The following is a 25,081-nucleotide window of genomic DNA, read 5'->3' as shown; positions in this document are numbered from 1 at the left end:
GTCCGGGGCGGAGCTCCCCGAGCGGGGTGGGGCTGGCGGGGGCGGGCAGAGCGCCTCGGCGGAGGGGCCCGGCGGGAACAAACAGCCGCCGCCGCGGGAGCGCTGCTCGGGTGGCCGGAGGCAGATCCTCCTCTAGCCCATCCCGCAAACCCTCGCTCCCTGGAGCCGCTGCCTTCACTGCGCTCAGCCCTGGATGGTAAGGGTTCACGCGGGTGCCAGCTGGAGCTGGGAGCAGCAGCGATAGTCCCCCACCCGTCATCTCCCCAAGGCAGCGCCCGGGCCACCGAGGCCGAAGCGCGGTTGGAGCCGCACCAGCGGAGCCTGAGACACCGGGACCAACGCCGCCGGAGCGGGGCCCGAAGGAACCCGAGCGGCTTCCGGCCCAAGGCGAGACGCGCTTAAGTGATCGCAAGGAACAAAGTTGGCGTTCTCAGCCTCGGGCCTCGGAGAGGTGAGCGATTCTGGCTGCGCCCCTGTCTTTCCCTCCAAGGCCTGGACCCCGCCTCAAGGGGACCCCATCCCCTTGCCACACCGCGGGACTCCAGATGGGAGACTGTGCGCGCGGACCCAGGGAGCGCGTCGCGTGCCCGTTGCCCGCTTTCCGAAAGCTTTTCTGGGGCGCTTCGGTCGTCTTTCGAGTGCGCGGACCGGCCCATCGCTTAGGTTGCCTGTATCCGATCTTTTTCTGTCTTGGTACCCGTTTGTCGCACTCAAGCTCTGTGACTGTGTTTCTCTAGCTCTCGGTGAATCTCTGCCTCTGTTTTCTGTGGAAACCCTGCATTTATCTGGATTTCTATTCGTCGGTCTGAGAATCTCTTTCTCAATTTCCCTGTTTCTCCCACCCCCAGTCTCACTACAGAGCCACCTACGTTCCTTCTCCCTTCCCCCTTCTCTCGCCGGACTTGCAGGCTCTACCGACAGGCAGCACCGAGACCTCTGTCAATGAACCCTGACCTCAACCGCAAGCCAGTGTTGCCTTCAGCTTTCACAATCCTGTGCACACAATGTTGGTTCCGTGCTTTTTTTTCATCCGCTGGGTTCCTGGCCATACCGTTAGGACTTCTCTCCTGGCCTCCCTCCAGCAACCAGTAACTCCCAATGGAGACTGGGGCCGTCTCAACCTCTGGGGATGACAGGGGAGATGGGCACTGGACGTAATCAACTACAGAGCCGATGGACCGGCTGCTGCCCCGACAGCGCCCCACAGTGGTCAAAGCTCAGGCATGCGGGCCGCGAGCCCAGCTGCGCTCAGCTGTCGCAGGCTGTAGGGCTGTCAGCTAGTCCTTCTCCACCCCTACCCGCCGCCTCAGTTTGCTGCTCTGAACAGTAGTTAAGAGCAAAGACCCTGGAGCCAGCCTGCTGGGATCCCAGTGCTGGCTTCAGTCCTTACCTGCTCTTTGTATTTTGTGTTTCTTCCTCTGTAAAAATGAGATTAAAAACATCCACCCCCTGATTAATATGTAAAAGTAGCCACAACAAAGGAGGATATTGAAGGCACTTTGCAGACTCCTGGGGAGAAGGGGGTTCGGAGCAGTGTAGTCTCCCATCTGGATCTCATACCCCCTTCTAGCCCTGGGCTGGGTTACATGGCTGCTGTCTATTAATAGTCCTCTCCAGTAACCCTGCTGAACTAGGCTTTCTGTAGATAGTACTGGGGGCAGAGTAGACGGGATTTATCCGCCCTGCAGGCTATATCTCAGCAGGGTCATGTGAGAGTGGATGAAATCTTTCACCCAACAGCAGTCTCCGATCTAGTGTATTCCACAGGTGGGACAACAGATGCCCAGGGGGCAGGGGGACTAGTCTCCAGACATGAAAAAGCACGGCTGGGTGCAACCCTTGTCATGGAATCCTCATAATAAGAGTTCTCCATCTTCCCCAGTGATTCAGCTAAGAGCAGAAGAGAGTGGAAGGCAGATCTGGCTGCTCATATCCTGTGAGAGCAAGTCTGCTGGGCAGCCCCATCTGGGGCTTCAGACCAAGGGGATCCACCTAGTGTGCTGGGTCCGCAACAAAGACTGTCCTTGGGAAAAGAGAAGTGCTCCAGTCCTCAAACCATAATCAAGAAATTGGACAGAGACTAGTGGCCCTGGAATCAGAATTTCATAGGTGTTGGGGCCCCCAGGAAGCAAATGAAGGCCTTGGGGACAGGTATTTGCATGAGTCCAGATGAACTCACATACCCAGGGTTGCTAGATTTACCAGATGTATTTTATCTGGCAAACCTATGCAATCTCCAAGCTTGCTCATGACTACAGGGACCTCTCACTGACACTCACAGACACCCCATACCATCCACTACATACACAGCAGCTCCAACCAAGCTGAGCTCTGGTAATGTCTAAGTAACTGGAGAGAGAAAAACAACACTGGCATCATCCTTCTCCATCTCACTTTCTAAATGTCCTTGATTTCTAAAATGGCAAATATGAACCAGTAGCTTCTTTCTTTGCCAGCACTCTCTCCTGGTTCCCCTCACTCCAGCCCCCTGCCCAAGTTCAGGGTAAAACTAACTGAGGCGTTTGCTGCCCAAATATCCTGATTCTTGCTGCAGTCAAGACTCCACCTTCTACAGAGCAGCTGCAGCCACCAGCCCGCACCTCTGCCTGACCCTGCTTCACCCTCCATTCTGCTGAGACTCAGGTCAAGGAAAGACGTGGCCCCCTCAACCCTGTTCTGCAAGGTGATTCTTTAAAAATCCTCCAGATTCTTCAGAACACACAGTTGTAACAGTGGAAACAGTCCAAGGAGATCACGTGACTTGCTAGGCTTTTTGAAGGGCCCTTCGGTTGGGTTGGGCCCAGGTGTCCAGGCTCCCAGACTAGAACTCTTCTATTTATTCAAATAACGCCTGCTTAACACCTGACCCAAGCTCAACGCTTGCCTGGGGAGGTGTTTCTGGGAGCTTCTCACTCCTCCCAAAGCTCTGGCCAAATTTGTTTTGAACAATGCCAGGAATAGGTGCCCTGGGGCTGGGAGAATTGTGACCCAATATTCGGGATTCGTTTAGTTTTCTGCCCTTCTGTCGTGGCTCCAGCCTTTCCTGCCTGCAGGCTCTGCTTCTTCGACGACGTCTCTGGGTCGTGTGTGAGTCCTTGGGTGTGTCTGTCACTCCCCGCCGCGAAAGCCTGGGTGCTGACAGAAGTCCAGGCTTTCAGCACCCATGCCTGCAGCCTCCAAGAAGCAGGAGGCGACAGATTGTGCGGGTCTTGGTTACAGTGTCACTGGTAGTTCTCAGCGTCTTCTTTTCTCCGTCTCACTATTTAGCCACCTTTCTCGAGCAGCCCAGAAAGGATTGAGAGAAAGCGTCGGGGGCGGGGGTGGCGGGCGCTGATCCAGGGAATTTTCCACTCGGAAATGTTCGGAGCACCGACCAGAGGTTGTTGTTTGTTTGTTGCTCTGTGCCGCTGTCAATAGCGTCCTTCCCCTTATGGCTCCTCCCTGCCCTTCTTCTGGCCCCTGTAGACGTGCTCTTCTCGGCTGGGGGGAAAGGAGAGATCTCGGATGATTGTGAGAATATAATTGTCATCACGAAACCGGCCACGAGCGGCGCCGGCGCAGAGCTCTCCCGCGGCCTTCCCACGGTTCGCATGCGGAGAGCGCGGAGGTCCGCCCCTCGGTGCAGACCCGCTGCAAAGCGCCGCCTGAGCCAGGCAGGGGACCCCACGCTTCCACGCTTCTCTGATTTTACTCACAAACCTAGCCAAGCTACCGCGCAGCCACACGCTCTTTTGGTCCCTCCCCGGGGCCGCAGCCCTGGAGCAAGACGGCGGTTGGGCTGCAGCGGGTCCATCTCCCCTTTCTCCTCCAGATCATCGCCTGCTCAAAGGCGGTCGGCTGTTTTGGCCCTGAGTGGGAGGCGGGAGACTCCAGATCGTGTGACCTGCAGGGGCGAGCTGCAGGCGGTGGGACTCCACACACAGAGTTCAGGGAGAGGCCGGCCTCTCTGGGAGCCCAGAAATGGCTGGGCCTTGGGCGGCGTGAGCTCTTTTACTCCCAGGCTAGCTAGCTCTGCACCGGCTCAGGGGTCGGTGCCTCTGCGGTCCCCCACACCTCAGGAATTCTCCGCCTCTTGGAGGAAGCGACTTTCGCTCCTTCCATTGTGCACGGCCACTGTCCCCCGGCTGCGTGATGGGGGCTCGCGGGAGCACCCTCCGGCCCCAGCCCTGGGCGCCGCGGAGCCTGTGCACTCCGGTTCGTTCGCGGGAAGAGGGTTGTGGGCTCCGGAGAGGGTGAAAAAAACAGCGCGGGTCCCAGACCACCCGCCCGACCAGGAAAGCCGGCTTCGCAGCGACTGGAAAGGACCGACCGCACACGCTTGGGAGATATGCCGCAGGGCCTGGGGAGTTGGAGACGCTTCCAGGCGTGTGGAGGCCTGGGCATCAGGTCAGAGTGCCTTGTGGCGTGCGTCCTGGGTCCGCGTGTGTGTGTCTGCCCCTCTGGGCGAAGGGCAACGGTGGCTTTGTGTGCTCAAGTACGTCTCTGAGAGGCCGGCGCCAGTGCCGAGTTCTCCCCTTCCCGACCGCACATCTGGGCCGGGGACAGCCCTGGAACGATCGCCAGCCAGGCCCACAGCTCCACCTCGGGGCCCGAAGGTGTGCGACCTGGTCGCGAGCTGCAGACCCACTCCGGGCCGCGGCATGACCCTCCAGGGAAAGAGTATGTGAGGGTGCGAGCCTGGGCAGGGGGATTGCACCGTGGCGAGGAGAGGAGGGGACAGGGGCCTCGCGCGGAGAGCCAGGAGGACTGCCGTGGCCGCGGGAACCGGACGGCTTTCCACAGCCCCAAACGGGTGGGGAGGGAGGGGCGGGTGCGGAGCCGTCCGGATGAGATTCCCTACCCTATACGCACGAACGCGCACACGCGCCGTCACGTTTAGCCTTTCAGAGCCCCAGGCAGGGTCAATGATGATGCCGTAAGTCCTAGCAGGGGCGAGTAAATATTGCTGGACCTGAGTCCTTTGCAGCTGCTGTGGAGCCGCGGAAGCCAAGCTATAGGGGACCAGCCAGAGTCCCAGCTCTGCCGCGCGGGAGCTGGGGACGGATTCCAGGGAAACAGCGACCTCTGGAGGAGCCGCGCAGACACGCAATGAGGCAGGGACTGGACGACCAGGTCTGGGATCAAAGCGCCCCTTCCCCACCCTTCTTGGCAAAATCATTCAGAAGCTTATAACCTCTGGACTCCTCTTTGCGCATGCTTGTTTCCTTTCCCAGCTTGTACCCAAGCTTCAAATCCTGGCTCAAATCCTGCCTTCTTGAGAGCCCAATTCATCTTTCCCTCTTCCTGCTCTGAGCTCCTAAGAACCTAAAGCCTGAACCCTCAACTCTAGCGCTCTACCGCACTAGGCAATGATCTTCCTCCAAAGAAAGGGTCATTAGTCCATCCGCTCCACCCACCCTTTGCATTCCATGCTGAATGTGCTTCCTCCCCCCTTCACCACCAGTAAATAAAAAATGAAATCATGTATCCCAAAATTGGACTGTCGATTTTCAAAGTTCGTTTCTTAGATGGGGAAATTGAGACCCATTTTCAAGTCAGAGAGAGGGCTGACTTGCCCCAGGTCACACAGCAAAGGTGGAACTAGATCCCATGTCCCAGCCCAGAGCCCTCTCCATTTCACCAGAATAGGAAGGGGAAATGCCAGAAGGAACTTGTGTGTTCCTGTGTAGAGGCGGGCATTGGTGGGAGTGGGGGGTGGGGGGGGTGTAGTTCCTGTTCCAGGATGGGGCAGTACGGAGGGCAGGGAGGGCAAAGTTGCCCTGGAAGATCAAATTCTTCTTTCCCCTGACTCCAACCCAGATCAAGCTACTTTGAAGGGCTCCAAATTTCAGGGGTTGGCGAAGCGTCCTTACATCAGCAGGCAGGTCTGTTGGAGGCTGAAAACAACTTCAATTCAGGCAAATACTACCCTCTTCTCTAACCTAAAAAGGGAGAGAGGGGCTGGTAATAAAAACCCAAAGGGTGCTGCTGAGATCTAAGGTCAGCCAGAGAAGGCCTTCTGGTGCTTGCGGTTAGAAGGTTAAGGGAGAAGCTGGGAGGGTGACTGGCATGTAATTTGCAGGAGGCTCCTGTGATACCTGCCTGGCAGCCTGAGGCCTCCTCAGGGATGCTCTCCTTCTGGGCATCATGTGCTTGTCTGCAAAGGCTACCAGGCAGCCTGGTCCCTGCCTGCTTGTCCAGCCTCATCTCCAGCCTCGGCACTGATTTGCTCTTTCTCACGTCTTCACCTTGCACGCAGCTCACTCCTCCTAATCCATCCATTTCAAATGTCAAGATTTCTGAGTTGCTTCCCCTCCCCATAACACCCCACACTGGCCAGGCTGTGCAGAGCTCCTGCCTCTGTTTCCAAAATGCTAATTCCCTCTCTTGTCACAATTTGTTTTCTAGTCTGTTGCCCTCGCTAGACTGTATACTCCTTGAGAACAGAAATTACATTGTCTTCATCCTCATCTTTCCTCTACAAAATAGGGATAATAATTGTACCTACCTAATTGAATAGTTGTGGGAATTAAATGAAATAAGGCATTTAGCCCAGTGCCTGAAACTTTCAGAGAAGCTCAACAACTATTTCTTATCACTATCATCGTGATTATTAAACACTACCTCCTGCAAGGCACAAAAGCCAACACAGATACTCAGATAATGTTAGATATGTGGATACATGAATGAGTAAATGAGTGAATCACATGACACACTTCTCACTCTGGGACTCTAGACAAGGCTGTATCTGGCTTACATCATCACTAGAGATATGTGTTCTCTTATGACTCCGTTTCTCCCCCATCAGTCCCCTTCCCTGAAGGAAGGAGAATGTGTATCCCCATCAGGGGGAATTTTTCCCTGGTCCCTGAACCCATTGGATTTCTCTCTCATGCTGTCTACCTCAGTTTCTTTCCTTTAAAATGGTTCTGATCAATCAAACCAGCCACACTTTGCCAGAATCTCCTAGGGACTCTCCACTGCCTATGAGACAAAACTCAATCTCCTTAGCATGGTGAGCTGAATATGTTCAGTTTTGAGGTGTCCTACCTCTCTGTTGGGTAAGAACTCCTGTATTCCATGTGGTCCTCTTGATGGGGCTGTTCAGTCTCTTTCCTCCTCACATTTGCCTCCAGGAGCAGACAGGCAACCTGGTTGGATCAAACATAGCATTGCAAGACCAAGGTGATAGGCCTCAGTGGGACCTAAGTCAAGCCAATCACTCCTACAAGATTCAATATATGAACTCTGAGATGCCACGATATAAGGACTCTGGGGCTTGGGATACATGGACACGGAACTCTTGGAGGTTCTCCTTTTGGATCAGAAGATGAGCACGCAGGTCTAGCTGCCAGCAGCCATCCTTCCTGTCATGTGGAAAGTGCTGTTTGACATCAAAGTCCATCCACAGATGAAAACACCCTAAGGAGCCAGAGCTTACTGACAATGTTGAGTCCTCCTCCTCTGCCTGAAACTAGAACCCTTAGACTTCATAGGTATTCTAAAGATATTCCCCATTCTGCTTAGTACGTTGAGTCAAATTTTTCACAAACAGCAGCACCACAGCAGAGAAAGATCCTGGGTTCCTGAGACCATTGAGGTGCCATGCCATTCTGAACTGCCTGCACAGATGTTTATGTGAAAGAGAAATAAACTTGAATCTTGGTTAAGCCACTGTTGTGGAATTTTCTTTGGTATGTAAAGTTGGGGAGGAGGGAATCAGTTGCTCACAGTTGAGCTTAACCTTAATTAATACAGGGAGGGATGGGGGAATGTCTCAAAGACATGAGACCTGGTTTGGGAGGTGTTAGCCTGGAGAATAAAAGACTCGGGGTTGACATAGCCGCCATCTCCAGATTTCTGCAGGGCTGACCTGGAGCACAAAGACCAAGGCAAAAGGGGATCTGAAGGTTATAAAGAGACTCAATTTCTGTGACTCCGTGGAAGGGAGAAATTCCATCATGGCTGTCCTTCAGATTCGATCTGCTACTTTGATGGTAGTGAGCTCCCCATCACTGGAAATGCTAAGTAGAGGCTGGATAATCACTGGGCAGGAATCTTAAAGCCATCCAGGTACAGCAGAAAGAGTACAGGTCTTAGAGCTGAGTTTTAATTATGCTCTCACCACTTACTGGTCTCAGACAGATAATCTCTCTAAGCCTCATTTTTCTCATTTGTAAAGTATCCAGGTAGCTAGGTTGGAGACAGAGACCAAGGAGATGTCCTGGCACTACCTCTCAGGGATTTATGGAACCTAGTACTCCAGTTGGAGCCAACTAGGAGTCAAGAGGCCTTGGTGAGGCTCCTTGCTCTCCTCTTCAACCTTGACATTTTGAGCATGCCTGCTCCAACCTGCCAAGAGAATGTACCTCCCCTGGTTTGTTCATGAGACTGGAGAGGAGCAGTTGCACCTGAGGCCTGGGATCTACTCCCAGACCTTCCCCTCCCTTCCTGTGTCACCTCAGATACACCTCTGAACTTCTCCCAACCTCAGTTTCCTTATCTGACATGTGAGAAGCGCATCTTCTCTTCTGGGCAGTCTGGATCCAGAATCAGGGCTCTTATAACTACAGTACTGTGCCCTATCTGTAACTCCAAATGTGAGCAATTGACATTCACAGCAATAATAATTATCATGTTTCTGTAGAGCCTGACCTTACCCAGGTTCTTGCTCTTCCCAGCCCAGGTCAGCCTGGCATGGTGCCATCTGCCGCGTGAGCTGATGTCATGAGTCTGGGATGACCTGAGGTTCCCTGGCTGTGGAGGGACTTGGTTTCAGCCCGGAGTTTGGCTCTCATCATCACATGCTTGCCTCTCACAAAGGGCTCTGCTTGATCTTCCCTGGTCCACTTCCTCCCACAAGGCTGAGACTACTCAGATTTGTATGATTAGAGGCAGGAAATGAGAAATCAAAGGCCAGAGAGGAGCAGATCTTAGAACGTGATTCTATGATCAGAAGAAGGGAGTCATGTTTGGGGTCTGAATGGGGAGGGCCAGAAGGGCAGATGGCAGTGTCTGGCAGGAGGCCTGGAGGTCCCTACACCTGCCAGTGATGCCCAGGGTTTGGGGGTTGGTAGGGAGAAGGCGCGATCACCCTATACAGATTGATGCCCAGGACACAGACCCACCAAGGGTGGAGGTGGCAAGTGCCCAGCCTTCCCAAATCTAGAGACAGAACATCTTTGGGAAGGCCACCGGGGAGGAGGGCAGTGAGGTTTGAGTAGGTGAAATTCTGACCACAGTCACTAAGAGTCCTTTTGTTAAATAAAAGAGGGCAGCTGCCAAGAATAGGGGAGAATGGAAGATCTGGGAGGGCTTCCTGGGGGAGGTGGAAACTGCAGCCCGTTTTTCTCTTCTAAAACAAATCTCGGCGCTCCTCGTGAGCAAGTGCCTTTCAGAGACCTGAAGCCACCCTCAGCCCCAACTGGCATCCAAATGGATCCTAGCTTTCTTCTATAGATTTGCCGCTCAAATAGGTGCATACAAGGTGGCCAATAGGTGGCGCTTTTGTCTCCACAAAATTAATGAGCGCGACCAGGGGAGAGAAGGAAGCGTCCAAGAGAGAGGAAGGGGAAAACTGAAAGAAAAAGGAAACCAGAACCTGTCACTTGGCTTGGGAAAGTAGCTTTCAGTATCAGGACTGTGGGTGTGAGTTGAGGGGACTGTATTGGTGTCTGGGGCTTTCCATCCAAGTTTCCATCTCCACGGGCCTCTCTCAGAGGAAGAGAATGACTTTGGTGTCAGGGGGACCTGGAGTCCAGTTCTGAGTCTGTTACTTTGCAGCTTGACCTGGGTAAGTCACTTAACCTTTATGAGCCTCAATTTCATCATCTATTAGGTGGAGCTAAGAATTCTAACAGGCTTCCCTGGTGGCTCAGATGGTAAAGAATTCTAATAATGCCACCCTGCATTCCCGGAATAAACTGGATTTGCTTGATCGTGCGTTTTTGTAATGCACTGCTGGCTTTAATTTGGTGGTATTTCACTAAGGAGCTCTGCTGCTTTCATATGTGAGAATAGCTATACTTTGCACGTTCACTGCTTATCAGTTTTTGATAACATCATTAAGTAGATAGAATTGGGATGACGTCCATTCTTATTGCATTCTGGAACAATTTATATAACTAGAAAAATAGGTTCCTTAATGATTTGGAAGAACTCACTGGCAGCGCTGGCTGGCCTGAGTGTTTTCTGGTGGGAGCAGTGGGGGAATGGTCTCTGTCAATGTTTTCTGCGTTCTACTGTACTAACATGTCTGTCGTTTGTTTAGTCACTAAGTCGTGTCCAACTTTTTTTCAGACCCCATGGACTGTAGCCCACCAGGCTCCCTTGTCCATACAATTTCCCAGGCAAGAATACTGGAGTAGGTTGCTATTTCCTTCTTCAGGAGATCATCCCAACCCACAGGTCAAACCCACATCTCCTGCTAGGCAGGTGGATTTTTCTGAACCACAGAGCCACCAGGGAAGCCCCTATTAAGATTAGTTACTCCTTAAATTAGTCAAATGAAACCAGATTGTCAAATGCCAAATGTAAGTCAAATGCCTGTGCCCCTCAAAGTTTCAGAGTGGGCGTGTGAAGTGAAAGTCACTCAGTCGTGTCTGACTCTGCGACCCCATGGACTATACAGCCCATGGAATTCTCCAGGCCAGAACACTGGAGTGGGTAGCCTTTCCCTTCTCCAGGGGATCTTCCCAACCCAGGAATTGAACGGGGGTCCCCTATGGGGGCAGGCAGATTCTTTACCAACTGAGCTATCTGGGAATGGGCACGAGGCTGTGATTAAATGGGAAAGTGTGTAACCTCCATGGAATAGGATGGTTCTAACCAATGGCTGCTTGTCTCTATACCTTTGTACTACTTTTCTCTACTACCATCATTACTGCTACCAAGCCACCATCCTTTCCTGCCTGGATACTGCAGTAGCCTTTTAATTGGTCTCCCCACCCCACCGCAGTTCCCCTCTAACAGCATATTTGGGGCTATGAAATTTCCTTTCAGACTTTTCCTTTAACTGCATTGTATGGATTTTAATATGTACTATTCTCACCTTTATGATTTTATAGTCTGTAACTATAATTTTCCTCTAATTGTAGAGTTACTTAGATAAACGACTTAAATCTTCAAGTGCTTGTTTCAAAATCTGGTCCAAGAACGTATTCTTATACAATCACAAATTTATGAACACTTTTTAATGTTACGTTTTTGTTTCAACAGTAATCTTAAGCACATTCATTTAAGTATATTGTGGGTCACTTAAATGACCTCCTGATATCATAAGTATCAGAAAGTTGGTATTTAGGGTCTTCACTTGCATTTATTATCAAGGAGTTCTTTAATCTTGAGATAAGGTAAAAAATGATGTAGCCTTGATAAATAAGTGCAGTGTTTGGGCCTGTTGGTGACATGGCCTGCTACATGAAGGAATGCTTGCACTTCATTCAGAAGAAAAAAAAATAATGGATGGATTTAGCCATCACACGGCTCAAGGCACACCAAACCCAAAGACCTACAGTGGGGCCATCACAGTCACATTCACGGTACAAGTGTTTCGTTTCAGCAAAACAATGTCTTTTTTTTACATTTGATTAATGTAATGAATTTGAATTTTTCTTTTGTAGCTCTGTTTGAATTTCATTTATTAAAATACTTTGTTTTACAGTTATATAAGAGATACAAGTCTGAGGAATTTACACCTGCTTGTATTAAATGACATTATAATAAAAAATTAAAATCAATTCTGAAGGCCCACAGAGCTTTATTCCTTTAGGAGGAGACCACTTTAGCCTCCTGTATCCTGCAAAATCCTCCCCCTACCTCATACTTCTAGGTATTTCCCATGGGCTTAAACCAGCCAAGCCAGTCCCTAGCAGTAGAGGGTTCTCCATGTGGCCCGTTTTTTCTTCTGCCTTCCCAGGTGAAGCACAACTCTGAAGATTACCTGCTGACCTGTGTCCTTGCCAAGGATGTCACTTTCCTAGGTACTCAATTTTCTATCTGCCAGGGTGACAGTGGCCACTTTCTTGAGCTGAATCCCACAGGCCCTCTCAGCAGCTCAGCACCATCGCGGGCCCAAAGTAATTCTTTCTGGGGGTTCCAAATCCCCCTAAGTCAGGAAGCAACCCCTCTCAGCTCACCTATGAGTAATTCCTTATTCCTATAAGGAACTCAGAACCATTCCCCTAGCTTAACTCTCCTACCCAAACAAGCATCCCTCATTTCTGTAACACCGACCCTCCTTCCAAGTTTCCCAGTAGGTAGGTAGGGTAGGCGGGAAGTGTGTACTGAACCCAGGAAACAATCTCCCATTCCCCTCGTTCTCAACCACCTCTAAATAAAGTCTACAGAACACAGCTTTGACACAATCATTTAATTGTAAAAAGCACACACTTAGCTTCTCATGCTAAAATAATCATCTTAATTTCAGATAATGCAAAAATTTCCCCCAAATTGACCTTGACTGAAACAAAAAACCAAAAGGGAAGATTGGAATCCCAGGAGCACAGGATCCAACAAAGGATAGAGATGGAGGGAATTCCAAGGAAAACAGTAAAGGGAAGTTTCAGGGCCACATCTGGGCAGCAGACATGGAGCACAATCAGCCCAGTCTGAAGCTGGAGGACAGAAGGCTCTGGGAGAGATGCCCCCGGGAAAGGAAAACCATGACCAAAAGCGATGACAGGGTTCCTGATAAGTTTGACTTCGTGAAAAACTATGCTATTGGAAGATATGGGAAGAAGATTTAGCCACCGGTGTAAAGCTAAGCAAATGAAAACAAAAACAAGTCAATAACTCCAGGAAAATTCAAAGTTGCACCAAAAGAAAAAAAAGGAAGAGTAGTCATGGTACACTAGCAACTTATTGGAGAACAAAATTTATATGGCAATAGCCATGTAAAAGGGCTTCCTTGTTGACTCGGGTAAAGGATTTGCCTGCTAATGCAGGAGATGCAGGTTTAGTCCCTGGGTTGGGAAGATACCCTGGAGAAGGAAACGGCAACCCACTCCAGTATTCTTGCCTGGAGAATCCCATGGACAGTGGAACCTGATGGGCTATAGTCCATGGGATCACAAAAAGTCAGACACAACTTAGTAACTAAACAGGAAGAAGTAATGTAAATCCTAGAAACTAATTTAACCAAACGTTGGTAATTTCAGATGGAGTTGGGAAGAGAGAGAGATTTAGAAGAAGTTAATCATTTCTGTTTTAAGACAGAATAGTATAAGCATGGAAATAGGAAAGGAGATCCAAAAGAGACAAATATGAACTGAAAATAGATGCTTCTAAGAAACCAAGCACAGGTCCTAAGGTCTTTGATTGCTATTTGATTTGCTAGGTTATATGATTGTTTCAATGTAATAAAAACAAAACTCGTGTTAAAAAATGTATCTTCAGAGTAAAGATGATATCAAGTTTTCTATAAGAATGAAGGGGTATTTGCTTAACATTTCTAAAGACTATTCAAATTATTTCCTCCAAAAAGAGGGTAGAGGAAATAATATTGAAATCTCACTTCTAGAAAAAAAAGTGTTTGGTGCTTTAAAGACAGAATTGAATTAGAGCCATTGCTTTGTTTTTTCAACACCTCCCAAAGTGTCAAAATTCTTAGGATGCTCTATGACATGTAGCTTTCCATACAATGAACTCTGTAAGGCCATAAACACTCTCATGTTTGTATCCCTATTGGTCTCAGAGTCCAGCGCAAGGTCTGGCACAGTCAGCCCTCCCTGATGTTGAATAAAGGAAAACTGAAGAAGCATTTTATAAATAAAATCGTTCTGACTTTCTAGTTCAGTATTTACCTTTCTGGTATTTCCATGCAGACATGTCTCATCTAGTCCCCACTATTTCAAGATCCCAGGGACAGAGACTTGTATGGCAAACAAGATTTGAATTCAGAGTTCAAGAAGCACTTCCCGACTTCAGCCAAGTAAGAAGGATCCTCTTCTTCCTGTCTGTGGAAATTTCTTGGATTTGGAAGGAATTTATCATGAAGTTCTGTGGGGCAGGAGGACTGTAACACCATTTGGAGCAGAAGCAAGTATGCAGTTTGATCTCCGCGGGGCTCCATTCCTTAGAGAACTGAGGGCGGGATCTTCCCTACCTGCTTGGCTGCAGGGAGGGGCCATTTTCTCATTGGACCAATGGGGGCTTAGTCTCCACCTCCACGTCTTTCAGCTCTACTGCAGATCAGTGCGAGGGCGGCAAGTGAGAATGAGTAAGAAGGTGCCAAAGTACTGTCAGCCCAATCATTATTCAGTAAGTCAGGCACAATATTAGACACTAGGGATTCATTCATTCAGTCAGTCATCAAATATTAAGTGAAGGGCTGTTATGCATCAGGCAAATTAAATCTGACTTGCCCAAAGGGGTTAATAGCTGAGAGAGCAGGGTCTATCCAGAGCATTTCATACCAGACTCTGCATACCTACTGCCCTACCTCCAAAGAGGGCCTTCCCTGCCTTCTCGGATTTCCTGAACCTTCCCTGGTGGCTCAGAGGTTAAAGCGTCTGCCTGAAATGCAGGAGACCCGCGTTTGATCTCTGGGTCGGAAAGATCCCCCTGGAGAAGGAAATGGCAACCCACTCCAGTACTCTTGCCTGGAGAATCCCATGGAGGGAGGAGCCTGGTAGGCTACAGTCCGTGGGGTCGCAAAGAGTCGGACACGACTGAGCGACTTCACTTTCACTTTCTCCTCTATGAGCTGCTTACTCTCTGTGGTCGCCCTCCATCGCTGCCCCCAGAGCTTTAAACTCTTGGATCAGGAACGTCCAACATGCAAATCACGTTCACCCTGGGCTCAGACACACTGATCCCCTCCCCCGCCCTTCCCCACACCTAATGCAGACCCTAGTAGACTGAGAGCCCTGGGGCAAAGGAGCTGGGAAAAGCCTGACGCTTAGCGTTTGGATCAGCACCAAAAAGCAGGACAGGGTCAAAGGCCAACTCCCTCCCTCTCCTGCAACTTCTGAATGCTCAGTGCTGCCCTGTCCTTGGTGCTGGGGACAGAGATGAATCAGCTCAAGTCCCTGCTGCCCAGCTCCCATTTCAGCAGGGGAGTTAAGACAGGGTGCAGAATCCAGCTCCAGAAGTTCAGCAGGGCATGTATGGTTCTGCAGCCTGGTCCTACTCCTTAAAGTAGAAGTAGCCTTTTAAACTCAGCCCTAGCCTTGGCACGGTGCCTTTAGTCCAGAATACTGTGTATGCTAATCACCCTGGAATTTTGTTAAACTGTGGAAACCGATGATTCAGTGGGTCTGAGTTAAGATTCTGCATTTCTACCAAGCTCCCAGGTACCTGGACCACAGTTTGAGTGGAAGGCTGTAGGGCACTTGTTTCATTTCTCTGAGAAGTGATTGATAATGTCTCTTCCTCACTGACCCATAAGCTCAAAGCATGGATCTTGCCCATTTGTTTAGTGATTATATTCCCAATGCTTGGCACATTCAGTGAGTGCTTTTTGGAGTAGCCATTGCTCCCTTATCTATGGGAGCTGGGAATAATCCCACACAGCAGACAAACCCGCTGGCCAAATACACTCACCTGCATGCCCCATCTCTACCAGCTTCTGCAGCAGGTGATGGATGGCATTTCATCAGGCCTACTATGAGCACAGCTATGGCTGAATCACATCCTAATCCTACTTCATGAACCTTTGCCTGGTAACTCACAAGGGGCTCACCCCATGTGGCAACCCAAGATCCTGAACAGAACTCCCCTACTGTCTCCCCAGACCACTTCCCCAAGTCACCAGCCAGCACACCAAGCCCAGAGGAAAGTTTCTTCTTTTTAATTAAACTAGTTTTAATTAAAAATAATAATAATCTAGTAAGTCTCAAGTTTTTCAGATGATGGGGCAGCCTACTAACTCCTCCTGAAGTCAAGGAGCCCTTGGTGTTGCTTGTCTCAGAAATGAAGAGCTGTCCTGGGGTCTGGAGGAGCCCAGCCAGGTTCCAGTCTGTGTCAAAGGGGAGTGCTCTCTCAGTAGGAAACGGAACGGACAGGTAAGTGGAAGTCGGGGACAAGCTTGTGGGGGGAATGAAGGGACAACGGCCAGGGAGTCACAGACCTAGGAGTCTGGCCTCTAATGTGTTATTAAAAAACAAACAAAACACCCAGGGGACGTTAAAGACCAGTTGGGAGGCGGTTTGAGATCGAAGGTCTGACTTCCAAAGGCTTGAAATTCACCAGAAATTCGAGGTGGGGGCTCACAGGTGGTTCTCCAGGATCCCCAGACATGGGACCCAAAATAGTGCAGGGGTCGGGGGCGTGCACAGATGAGGGCTCACAGTGGAGGGAGAAGAAATGCGGGCCTTACAATTCGGGATGGGGGATGGGGGGTTAAGTCCAGTGGAGAGATGGTGCGAGGTTCCCCAGGGATGAGGGACAGCGGCGGGTGAAACAGCTGTGCTCAGTCCACGAGGCAGAGCTGGGGAGCTCCGAGGTGCGCTCTAAGGCACGGGTACAGAGACTGGGGCTCCCAGGCAGTGCCCCTTCCTGGGGAAGAGGAGCCCGGGCCGCCCCCCGCCGATGGGAAGGGGGCTCACAGGTAGCGCTCCAACCCAGGCGCGTAGCCCGGCGGCCGCAGGTAGGCCTCCCCCGGGCCGAGCGGGCCGAGCGCGGTTCCCGGCCCTGCCAAGGCCAGCAGCGGCTCGGCTGGCAGCGGGCCGGGGCCGGGGCGCGTCGCGGGCAGCCCCAGGCGGTCGGGCGGCGGTGAGTAGAGCGGCGGGGAGGCGGTGCAGGGCGAGAAGGCGGCGTCGGGGGCCGCGCAGCAGGGCGGCTCGGGGGCGCCCAGCCCCGCCAGCTCGGGCGGCAGGCTCACCAGGCTGTCGACGCTGAAGAGGCGCGCGGGCGGCGCGGAGCCGGGGGCGGCGGGGGGCGGCGGCGCGAGCAGCGCGGGCCCCGGGCCGGGCGCGTAGGGCGCGTAGGGGAAGGGCGGCGGGCCGGCGGCCGGCGGCGGGGCCGGGAGCACCGGCAGCTCGGCGCGCTTGAAGCGCTTGCGGCGCCGCAGGAAGCTGCCGTTGTCGAACATGTCGGCGGCCGCCGGGTCGAGCGTCCAGTAGTTGCCCTTGCCCGGGTTGCCCGGCTCGCGGGGCACCTTGACGAAGCAGTCGTTGAGCGTGAGGTTGTGGCGGATGCTGTTCTGCCACTTGCGCGGGCTGTCGCGGTAGAAGGCGAAGCGCTCGGTGATGAAGCGGTAGATGGCGGCCAGCGTGAGGCGGCGGCCGGGGGCGTGCGCCAGCGCCATGGCGATGAGCGCGATGTACGAGTAGGGAGGCTTCCCGCGCTGCAGGGGCCGCCGCCGCCGCCGGCCCGGCCCGGGCGCCGGCGCGGGCTCCGGCTCCCCGCGGCCCGCCGCTGCCTCCGCGGGCTCCGGCCCGGGCTCGGCTCCGGCGAGCGGCGACGGCGGCGGCCCCGACGGCGCGACCGAGGGCGGGGCCGGAAAGCCCGAGAAAGCTGCGGGCGGCTCCATGTCGCTGCGCCCAGTCATGGGAATGCGGCGGGCTGCCCGCGTTCTCGGAGAGACCCGGGCCGCTGGCCTGCCTTATATGGACACGGCCCCCTCCCTCTGTGCCCCCAGCCAGGGGCGAGGGCTCGGACCTTCTCCGCTGGCCAGCGCCTCCCCCTCTAATTTGCCTTCCCAATCCTCTTACAAGGTTGACAGTTCTCTCCCCCATCCCCAGCCTTTCACCCCTCCCTTGGCTCTGTCCCTTTGGGTCAGTCTTTCCCAGACCCAGCCTCATCCCTTCTCCATCTCCATTGGGTCAGCCCCTGGTCCAAACCCCATCACACCAGACTCAGTCAGCCCCCTTCCCTTTCCTCTCTTCCCTCAACCTCCACCCCTTTGGGTCAATGCCAATCACAAATCCATCCATTCAGAGCACTCTCTGGGCCCCCTCCCCATCCTACGTCTCTCAGCTAAGTCCTGTAGCCTCTGTCGGTCTCTCCTAGTACCCCTTCGCGTCCTTCCAATCCCAGCTGGGGCAGAGATGAGAGCCGTCCAGAGCCATCTTGCCAACCCTCAGCATCCTAATGCTGTGCTGGTCAAAGAGGTGTCAAACCCACTCCAGGACATTAGACAATGGAGAAAGGTAGGCTGGGGGGAAGGGAAGAGCAGGAGGCAGGCTTTGTCAGGGGAGGATATTTCCTGGCTCTGGGGTTAGCATCTCCTCCCTCTGCTATCTCCCCTACAACCTTGTCCCATCCAGGCCAGTAACCTTTGAAAAAACAAAATTGTGAAAAGCAATCCAGCCAGCAGATTTGGGAACCGGAGAACTGATTACTTTAAATCAAGAGCCCCCTGGAAAGTCTGTAATTTGGAATTGCCTTCCGGCTGCCTCTTCTCCATGCATCTTCTGTTCTAGAAAAAAGGCTCCCTTTTTCACACCCTCACGTCATGCACCCTGGGAAGATGTACAAAACACAGAGGCACAGCCCAGAGTTCCAAGAAGCAGTTACTGGTTCAAAGAGAGACCCCCCAAGGGCTTCCACAGAGGAAATCTGAGAGAGCTGCTTACTGGCTCAGAAATGCCAGACTCACATCTCACTGGGGAATGTTCTGGCGGGGTGCGTGCATGCTGTTTCTTCAGTTGTGTCCTACCCTTTGGGACCCTTGGATTGTAGCCCACGAGGCTCCTCTGTCCATAGGATTCTCCAGGCAAGAATTCTGGAGTAGGTTGTCGTGCGCTTCTCCAGAGGATCTTCTGGACCCAGGGATTGAACCCAGGTCTCTTGTGTCCCCTGCATTGGCAGGTGGGTTCTTTACCACTAGTGCCATCTGGAAAGCTCCAGAAATGCCAGACTCACAGCTCATTGGGGAAGGTGGTGATGAGGAGCTTCCTTATTCTTTATTAAAATCTATCTCTAGGAAATACCACCACCCACCACACTGTTCAAAAGAGATGCAACCCTGAGCCTATTTCAGGAAACTTTCCCAGAGTGACAGGAAAGCCAGACTTGGCTTGGAAGGAACTAAGGGATAAAAGAGCCTTGTCTTAAAGAGGCTTGTCTGTCCTGGAGATAAGCAAGTTCAAGGGAGCAGGGATGAGACTAGGTAAGACTACTGAAGTGGCCCGAATTTAAGGGAGTGCTCACTCTCAGGGTGATGCAAGTGCAGGGTCAGCATTTGAGAGCCAGTGCCTCCTTAAATTTGGAGCCCTAGGTGTCTCACCCCAGTTCTGGCTGCTGTGGAGTGCCCCTGGGTACAGATGATCAAAGGTAGCTACAGCAGCCAGAGGGCCTAGGGCTTCAAATTCCAAACTCAAAGCTCAACAGCCCACTCTCCCAGCTCCAATCTCAGCAGGTAATATAACAGCCACCATTACTGAACATTGTGTATGTGGTAAACACATACATTAGCTCACTTAAATGTGAATACCTTGTGAGGTCATACTATTATTATCCCTGTTTTGCAGATAAGGAAACTAAGGCTTTGAGAGGTTAAAAGACTTGCCTGACTTCACATAGCTAGTAAGTGGCAGGTGAGATTAAACCCAGAGCTCAGTGCACCAGCACACCATCATACCATGATATTTTAAAACTGAGACTATTGAAATAATTTACTCTAGAGTCCTTCCAGCTCTCACAACTTCATCTGCAAAATTGGTGCCTAGCCTCTCTCTCCTGACCTCCAAGTCAGCATATCCAAGTGCCCATTTAACATGACCCTCAACCCAGTGCACCCCCAACTCCATCTTCCTCCCCATCCTGCAGTCCAAATCTCAGCCAATGGACCCCTTGCCCCTTACCACCCAGATCAGAAATATTGGGCATCATCTCAGGCTCCTCCCTCCCCCATCACTCCCCACATCTGAGCAATCGGCAAGTCGTGTCAATTCCACATGGATCCAAATCCGTCCTTCCTTCAGTTCTCCTGGCCTGTTTCACCCACATCATTGATCGAGCACTTCTGTGCCATATCCTTTGCCAGTGCTCAGGGGAGGCAGAGTGAAGAGATGGACACCCAGACAACTACCAACCACTTTGAGAGAGACAGGCAGAGAGGACCGAAAAGCAGAGTGGAAGGAGAAGACGACACTCTAGAGAGATCTAGAGACAAGCACCCTCCCGCCGCAAGTGAAGAATCAGCCTGGTTTACACATGGAGAGACCCCACCTCAGCCCCCTCTCCACCTTGCATCCTACTGCCTGGCACAGGCCTTGGGAGCATAAGATGGTGCAGCCACAGTGAACAGCTCACCAAAGAGGAAGGCAAGACAAGCAGCTGCAGCAGCAGGGCGCCTGGCTCCAAGAGCCGAGTGTCCAGGGCCAATTGCTCGTTTGAGCCTGTTTCCTCACCTGCCAAAGAGGGACAATGATGGACCCTCTCGGTGTTGTTATAAGATTCAAATGAGATCATGTATGACAGTGTCTGGCCCACCCTGGCACCAGACTTTTTAAATAAGAGATTTATTTTCTACTACACACCTGGCATTTCTGGTATTAAACCAGGAAGAGGAGAGAGGCAGAGCCACAGAAATGGTTTCAGCACCTGCGTATATTCAGCCAGGTGCAGCAGAATGCTGCAGCTCTTCTCAGGCAGGAAACCAGGGCCACTGTCTCCCCTTCCCTTAGGGCTGAAGCCCCCCTCCAGAGACCCCTACCATAGCCTCCGGGGGTCGGGAGTAGGTTGTAGGAGAATGACTCTTACTACTTCCCTTGGCAGACTGAAATTTTCTTGTACTATCAATTTTCCAGTCCATGTGTCAAGTCTGGGACACACAGTGTGTGTTCAGTAAGTGATACTGAATGTGTGGTTGGCTGTGCTACTCTTGGGGAGAGTGGGGGCAGGGAGCTGGGCCAAAGGGGTGAGAACCCAGACTTTTCCAGTTCTCTGTGTCTGCCTGGCCCCCTCCTTTGGGCCTGCTTCCCGGAGCCAAGCAGGCCGGTGTCAGGGGGTGGCCCAAGGGCTAATCCTTGTTTTCAGCGTGGCTGGGCCCTCTTTTCACAGGCCCTGGGCCGGACGGGATGCGGCTGAGCATCCGGGCATAAGATGGCCAGTGAAGGCGGCCCCTTTCTCATGGGCCTGGATTCCAGGCGGCCCAGCGTCTGAGTGGAGCCCCTGGGGCGGGAGGAACACAGTGGCTGGGCTGGGCAGGCCTTTGTCTGACCATGCTGGGTGGATATTCAGGCTGGCAGGAGGGATTAATGGCCAGGGATTGGCCCTGGGGCCGGCCTTCCCACTGCCCTTTAGAGGCCAAAGGCCCAGGTCAGGGCACACAGTGTTGATGGCTCCCTAGATAGGAGTGGAAATTCCCACCCTGTCCAAAGCTGTTAGCATCAGCCCCCAAGGCTCCCTGCCCCCAGCCCCACCTCTGCAGAGGCACCATGAGCCAAGAGGGGCTTCGAGGCAAGGAGCAGAGGGTGGGGGCCAGAGCTTTCCAGCCACTCTGCCTGGGAGAGAGGGCTGAGACTGAAAGTTATCTTGGGTCCTTGCTCCAAGATTCACAGCCACCCTAAGAGGGCCTCCAACTGCCTCTCCAGAGCTCTGGAGAAAAAGAGCTATGTTAACCCAGTGAGGGTCCAAAGGACCAGCCTGAGCTGTCACTAGGCCCTGAAAAGCTTCCTAGAATATTCTTCAAATACCCTAGTTTGACGGAGAAGTTACTGGCAACCCACTCCAGTACTCTTGCCTGGCAAATCCCATGGACGGAAGAGCCTGGTAGGCTGTGGTCCATGGGGTCTCTAAGAGTCAGACACGACTGAGTGACTTCACTTTCACTTTTCACTTTCCTGCATTGGAGAAGGAAATGGCAACCCACTCCAGTGTTCTTGCCTGGAGACTCCCAGGGACGGGGGAGCCTGATGGGCTGCCGTCTTTGGGTTCGCACAGAGTTGGACACGACTGAAGCGACTTAGCAACAGCAGCAGCACCCTAGTTTGAGACCACTCTAGTCATTTATTCCTAGAGCCCTCCATCACAGCTACCACAGAACCCGTAGCCCAGAGGCTGAAAAGGGGCTTAGGAACTCAAGGAATTCTTGGAGACACCCCCACCCCAGCCCTGACACCCAGGGATCCCAAGGGCTGCTTCAGGGCCTCCTCCCTCTTACCTCTAAGACCAGAGCTGCCCAAGATACTGCTCCTTCCTCAGAAGTCAGGGGCAGAGAGTTGTAGCCTGGCGAGGGGACATGTTGGGTGCCCAGTCTGGGATGGCCTTTTCTAACCAGGCTGCTCCTGAACCAGGGATGAAAGGAGCAGCCCCAGCCTTACCCACAGAGCCTGAAGTCTGCAACACCCTCTGGGCTGAGTGGCCTGCACCAGCCTCGGGAAAATGGAACAGGGGCAGCAGGCCTGACTCTGGAGAGAGAGCATCAGAGAAGAACCCAGGAGGAGGCTGCCCCTCGTCATGCGTCTTCATTCTTCAAGCAGTCTCATTCAGCAAATCCCAAGCACCTGTGTCTAGACTGTCCTAGGTGCTGGGTCAGTGATGAGTCAGACTGTCCTCTGGCTTCACTCTGCCCAGGAGAGGGCAGCCATACAGCCACTGCCCATACAGGGTGGTCAGTGTGTGATACGGGCAGAGAAGGGATGGTAGGGGCACAGAAAAGGGAGCCCACCCAGCCTGGCAAAACCAGAAGGCCTCCTGGAAAGGGTAGAAGTCCAGCTGCAGGGGGGCAGGCCCAGGCTGGATGAGGGCTCATTCTCTGTGCACCCACCTCATCTCATCACTGCACTTACTGAATTTCCATGCATCTATCTCCCGCATTACGGGTACCGTGTCTCACTCATATTTGAATCCCTGGCACTTAGTATAGTGCCTGGTACAAGCTGATAGGGGATAAATGTGAATCAAATGGTCAGAAGGATGGCTAAGTACTGGGACAAGAAAATCGCGGATGCAAAGACGAGAGCATATAGTCCATTCTGGGAAGTGCAAGACTTTCAGTATTTTTCTACTAAAAATGAGATGAGCCCAATATCCATGACAACCTAATTGGGCAAAGAATTTGCAAAAGAATAGATACATGTATATGTATAACTGAATCACTTTGTTGTATACCTGAAACTAACACAATATTGTTAATCAACTGTGTGCTCCAATATAAAATAAAAAGTTAAAAAAATTAGATGAGCTGAATACCTGTAAAATTCTTAGGACACTGCCTGACACATCAATACTGCTTGTTAGCTATTTTAACATTTTTAAATTATTATTTCAATAAAGCTTTATTTGCTTATTTTAGTGAAAACATTGAGCTTTTGTTGTTTTGAATACATTTGTTAATAGAATATAGGTCTTGGTAAGTGGTGCCTATGGCTATAACAGTTTTTCTAAGATGAAGAATATATATTTTTCTGACAAAATTTTGTGAAAAAGAAAAAAGTTATGAACCAAATAATAATAAATATTGTAAATCATATCAAAATAAGCAGATCAACAATGTGATGAAAAAAATCACTTGGTCTTTTAGTAAACGTTTGTTATCTAAAAACATTATGAACTGTTTTTTGTTGTTACTATTATTGTTTATTGTGGCTAACGTAGAGCATCGGGGTACTGAGACAGAGAAGGTTGGTGGAGTCAGATTATAGATGACTTTATTTGCCAGGCTTCAGAGATTACATCTTTCTAGAGACAACAGGAAGGCTTGGAATATTTTTCAGCAGGGGAGTGACAAGGTCAGATCCATTGTTTAGATCAGTGTGACAGCAGATGGACTGAAGAGGGAAGGGGCATGTGGCTAAGAGACCAGGCAGCTAAGGCTTAGCATATGATGCTGTGTGAATCGAGGCTCCAGTTCTGGGGAAGCAGCAGACTCTTCATACCCATTTACTCCTCACCAGGGCAGAGGGGGCCTCCAGTGTCCATCTCAGAGAGTGCCTTAACGCCAGCTTTGTCACACATCCAGGAGGGCCATCCCCCTCCACGCCTTTCTCTCCCTCTCTGACCACCTCCACTCACTAAGATCCATTAGCTCTCTGAGGTTTGTCTCAAGCACTCTCTTCACCTGTCCCTCTGTCTCAGTCCTCATTAAGACCAGCATCAGCTCCCACACTGCCGACTGCAGTGGCCTCCTGGCTGGGCTCCCTGCCTCCCACTCAGATCCCTTCTATCCTCAGCAGCTAGAGAAGGGCCTCATCGGTTGAGCATGGTAGGTGTCTCCCCACCAGCTCAAGAATCAGACCGAGTCCCTAACCCGGCTGGCGGCGGCCACATCACCTGACTCCCCCGAGGCCCCACTGCCTATTTCTCCGCTGTCTCCCTGCGCTCTGCTTCCCCCTGAGCACACACATGTTTTTCACAGACCCACTGTCAGTAGAGTGCCAGGTCCTTTCCCACTCTGAGCCTTTGTTGGCCAAATTGAGCAAACCGCTTTGCCAGCTTGGCTACAAAGGCAGTCTCATTTACTTCTCCAGTTAGCCCCTTGATCTCCTAAGATCCTAACTAACAGGAAAGTCCATCTTTCTCTCTGAAAGATTCCACCCAGCCTGCCCAGTGGACCCCTCCTTGTCCTCTGAGAACAATTCACAGAAGATAGGGCTTCCCTGGTAGCTCAGCTGGTAAAGAATCTGCCTGCAATGCAGGAGACCTTGGTTCGATTCCTGGGTCAGGAAGTTCTCCTGGAGAAGGGATAGGCTATCCCCTCTAGTGTTCTTGGGGGCTTTCCTGGTGGTTCAGTTGGTGAAGAATTCACCTACAATGCTGGAGACCTGGGTTCAGTGCTTGGGTTGGAAAGATCCCCAGGAGTAGGGCATGGCAACCCACTCCAGTATTCTTCCCTGGAGAATCCCCATGCCGAGAGGAGCCTGGCAGGCTACAGTCCATGGGGTCGCAAAGAGTCAGACATGACTGAGCGATTAAGCACTAGCACACAGAAGATAACCATTTTATCCTCTGGAAAACCTTCCCCAGTTTCTCCTTCCTTTCTCCTTCTGCCAGCACCCCTGGCCCAACTGATCCTTCAGACTTGCTCTGCATCTGTGTTCCTCTGTGCCCAATTCATCCTTGGACCCTGTGCCAGGCCACAGAGCTGCCCAGCTCAGGGAGCTTTGCTGAGTGACTGACTGACTACTTCACTGAATGAATGAACAAACCACCACAAATGTCTGGAATGGCAACAGATCCGGGCACCTGATTTCCAGCTGGGAACCTGCCTCCA

General features: G+C 51.8%; 2 protein-coding genes and 1 long non-coding RNA gene across 3 annotated transcripts; 2 read left to right on the top strand and 1 right to left on the bottom strand.

Annotated features, from left to right (window-relative positions):
- On the top strand, positions 64 to 23,232 carry LOC102172959. Its single transcript, XR_001295527.2, has 4 exons — positions 64 to 451; positions 13,803 to 14,020; positions 15,820 to 15,983; positions 22,164 to 23,232. It is a non-coding gene; the product is annotated as an uncharacterized LOC102172959 (long non-coding RNA).
- On the top strand, positions 442 to 7,639 carry LOC108634342. The gene is made up of 2 exons (XM_018043909.1): positions 442 to 5,112; positions 7,116 to 7,639. The coding sequence occupies exon 1, from the start codon at positions 3,591 to 3,593 to the stop codon at positions 4,665 to 4,667; it is 1,077 nt and encodes a 358-aa protein (XP_017899398.1). The 5' UTR covers positions 442 to 3,590; the 3' UTR covers positions 4,668 to 5,112; positions 7,116 to 7,639.
- FOXE3 (forkhead box E3) lies at positions 14,630 to 18,253 on the bottom strand. Its single transcript, XM_018043918.1, has one exon. The coding sequence runs from the start codon at positions 17,468 to 17,470 to the stop codon at positions 16,523 to 16,525; it is 948 nt and encodes a 315-aa protein (XP_017899407.1). The 5' UTR covers positions 17,471 to 18,253; the 3' UTR covers positions 14,630 to 16,522.

Source organism: Capra hircus, chromosome 3, assembly GCF_001704415.2.
Source record: "Capra hircus breed San Clemente chromosome 3, ASM170441v1, whole genome shotgun sequence".
In the NCBI taxonomy this organism is placed as follows: Eukaryota; Metazoa; Chordata; class Mammalia; order Artiodactyla; family Bovidae; genus Capra; species Capra hircus.
Note: the sequence above shows the minus strand (reverse complement) of the source record. Positions and strands in the feature narration are given on the sequence as shown.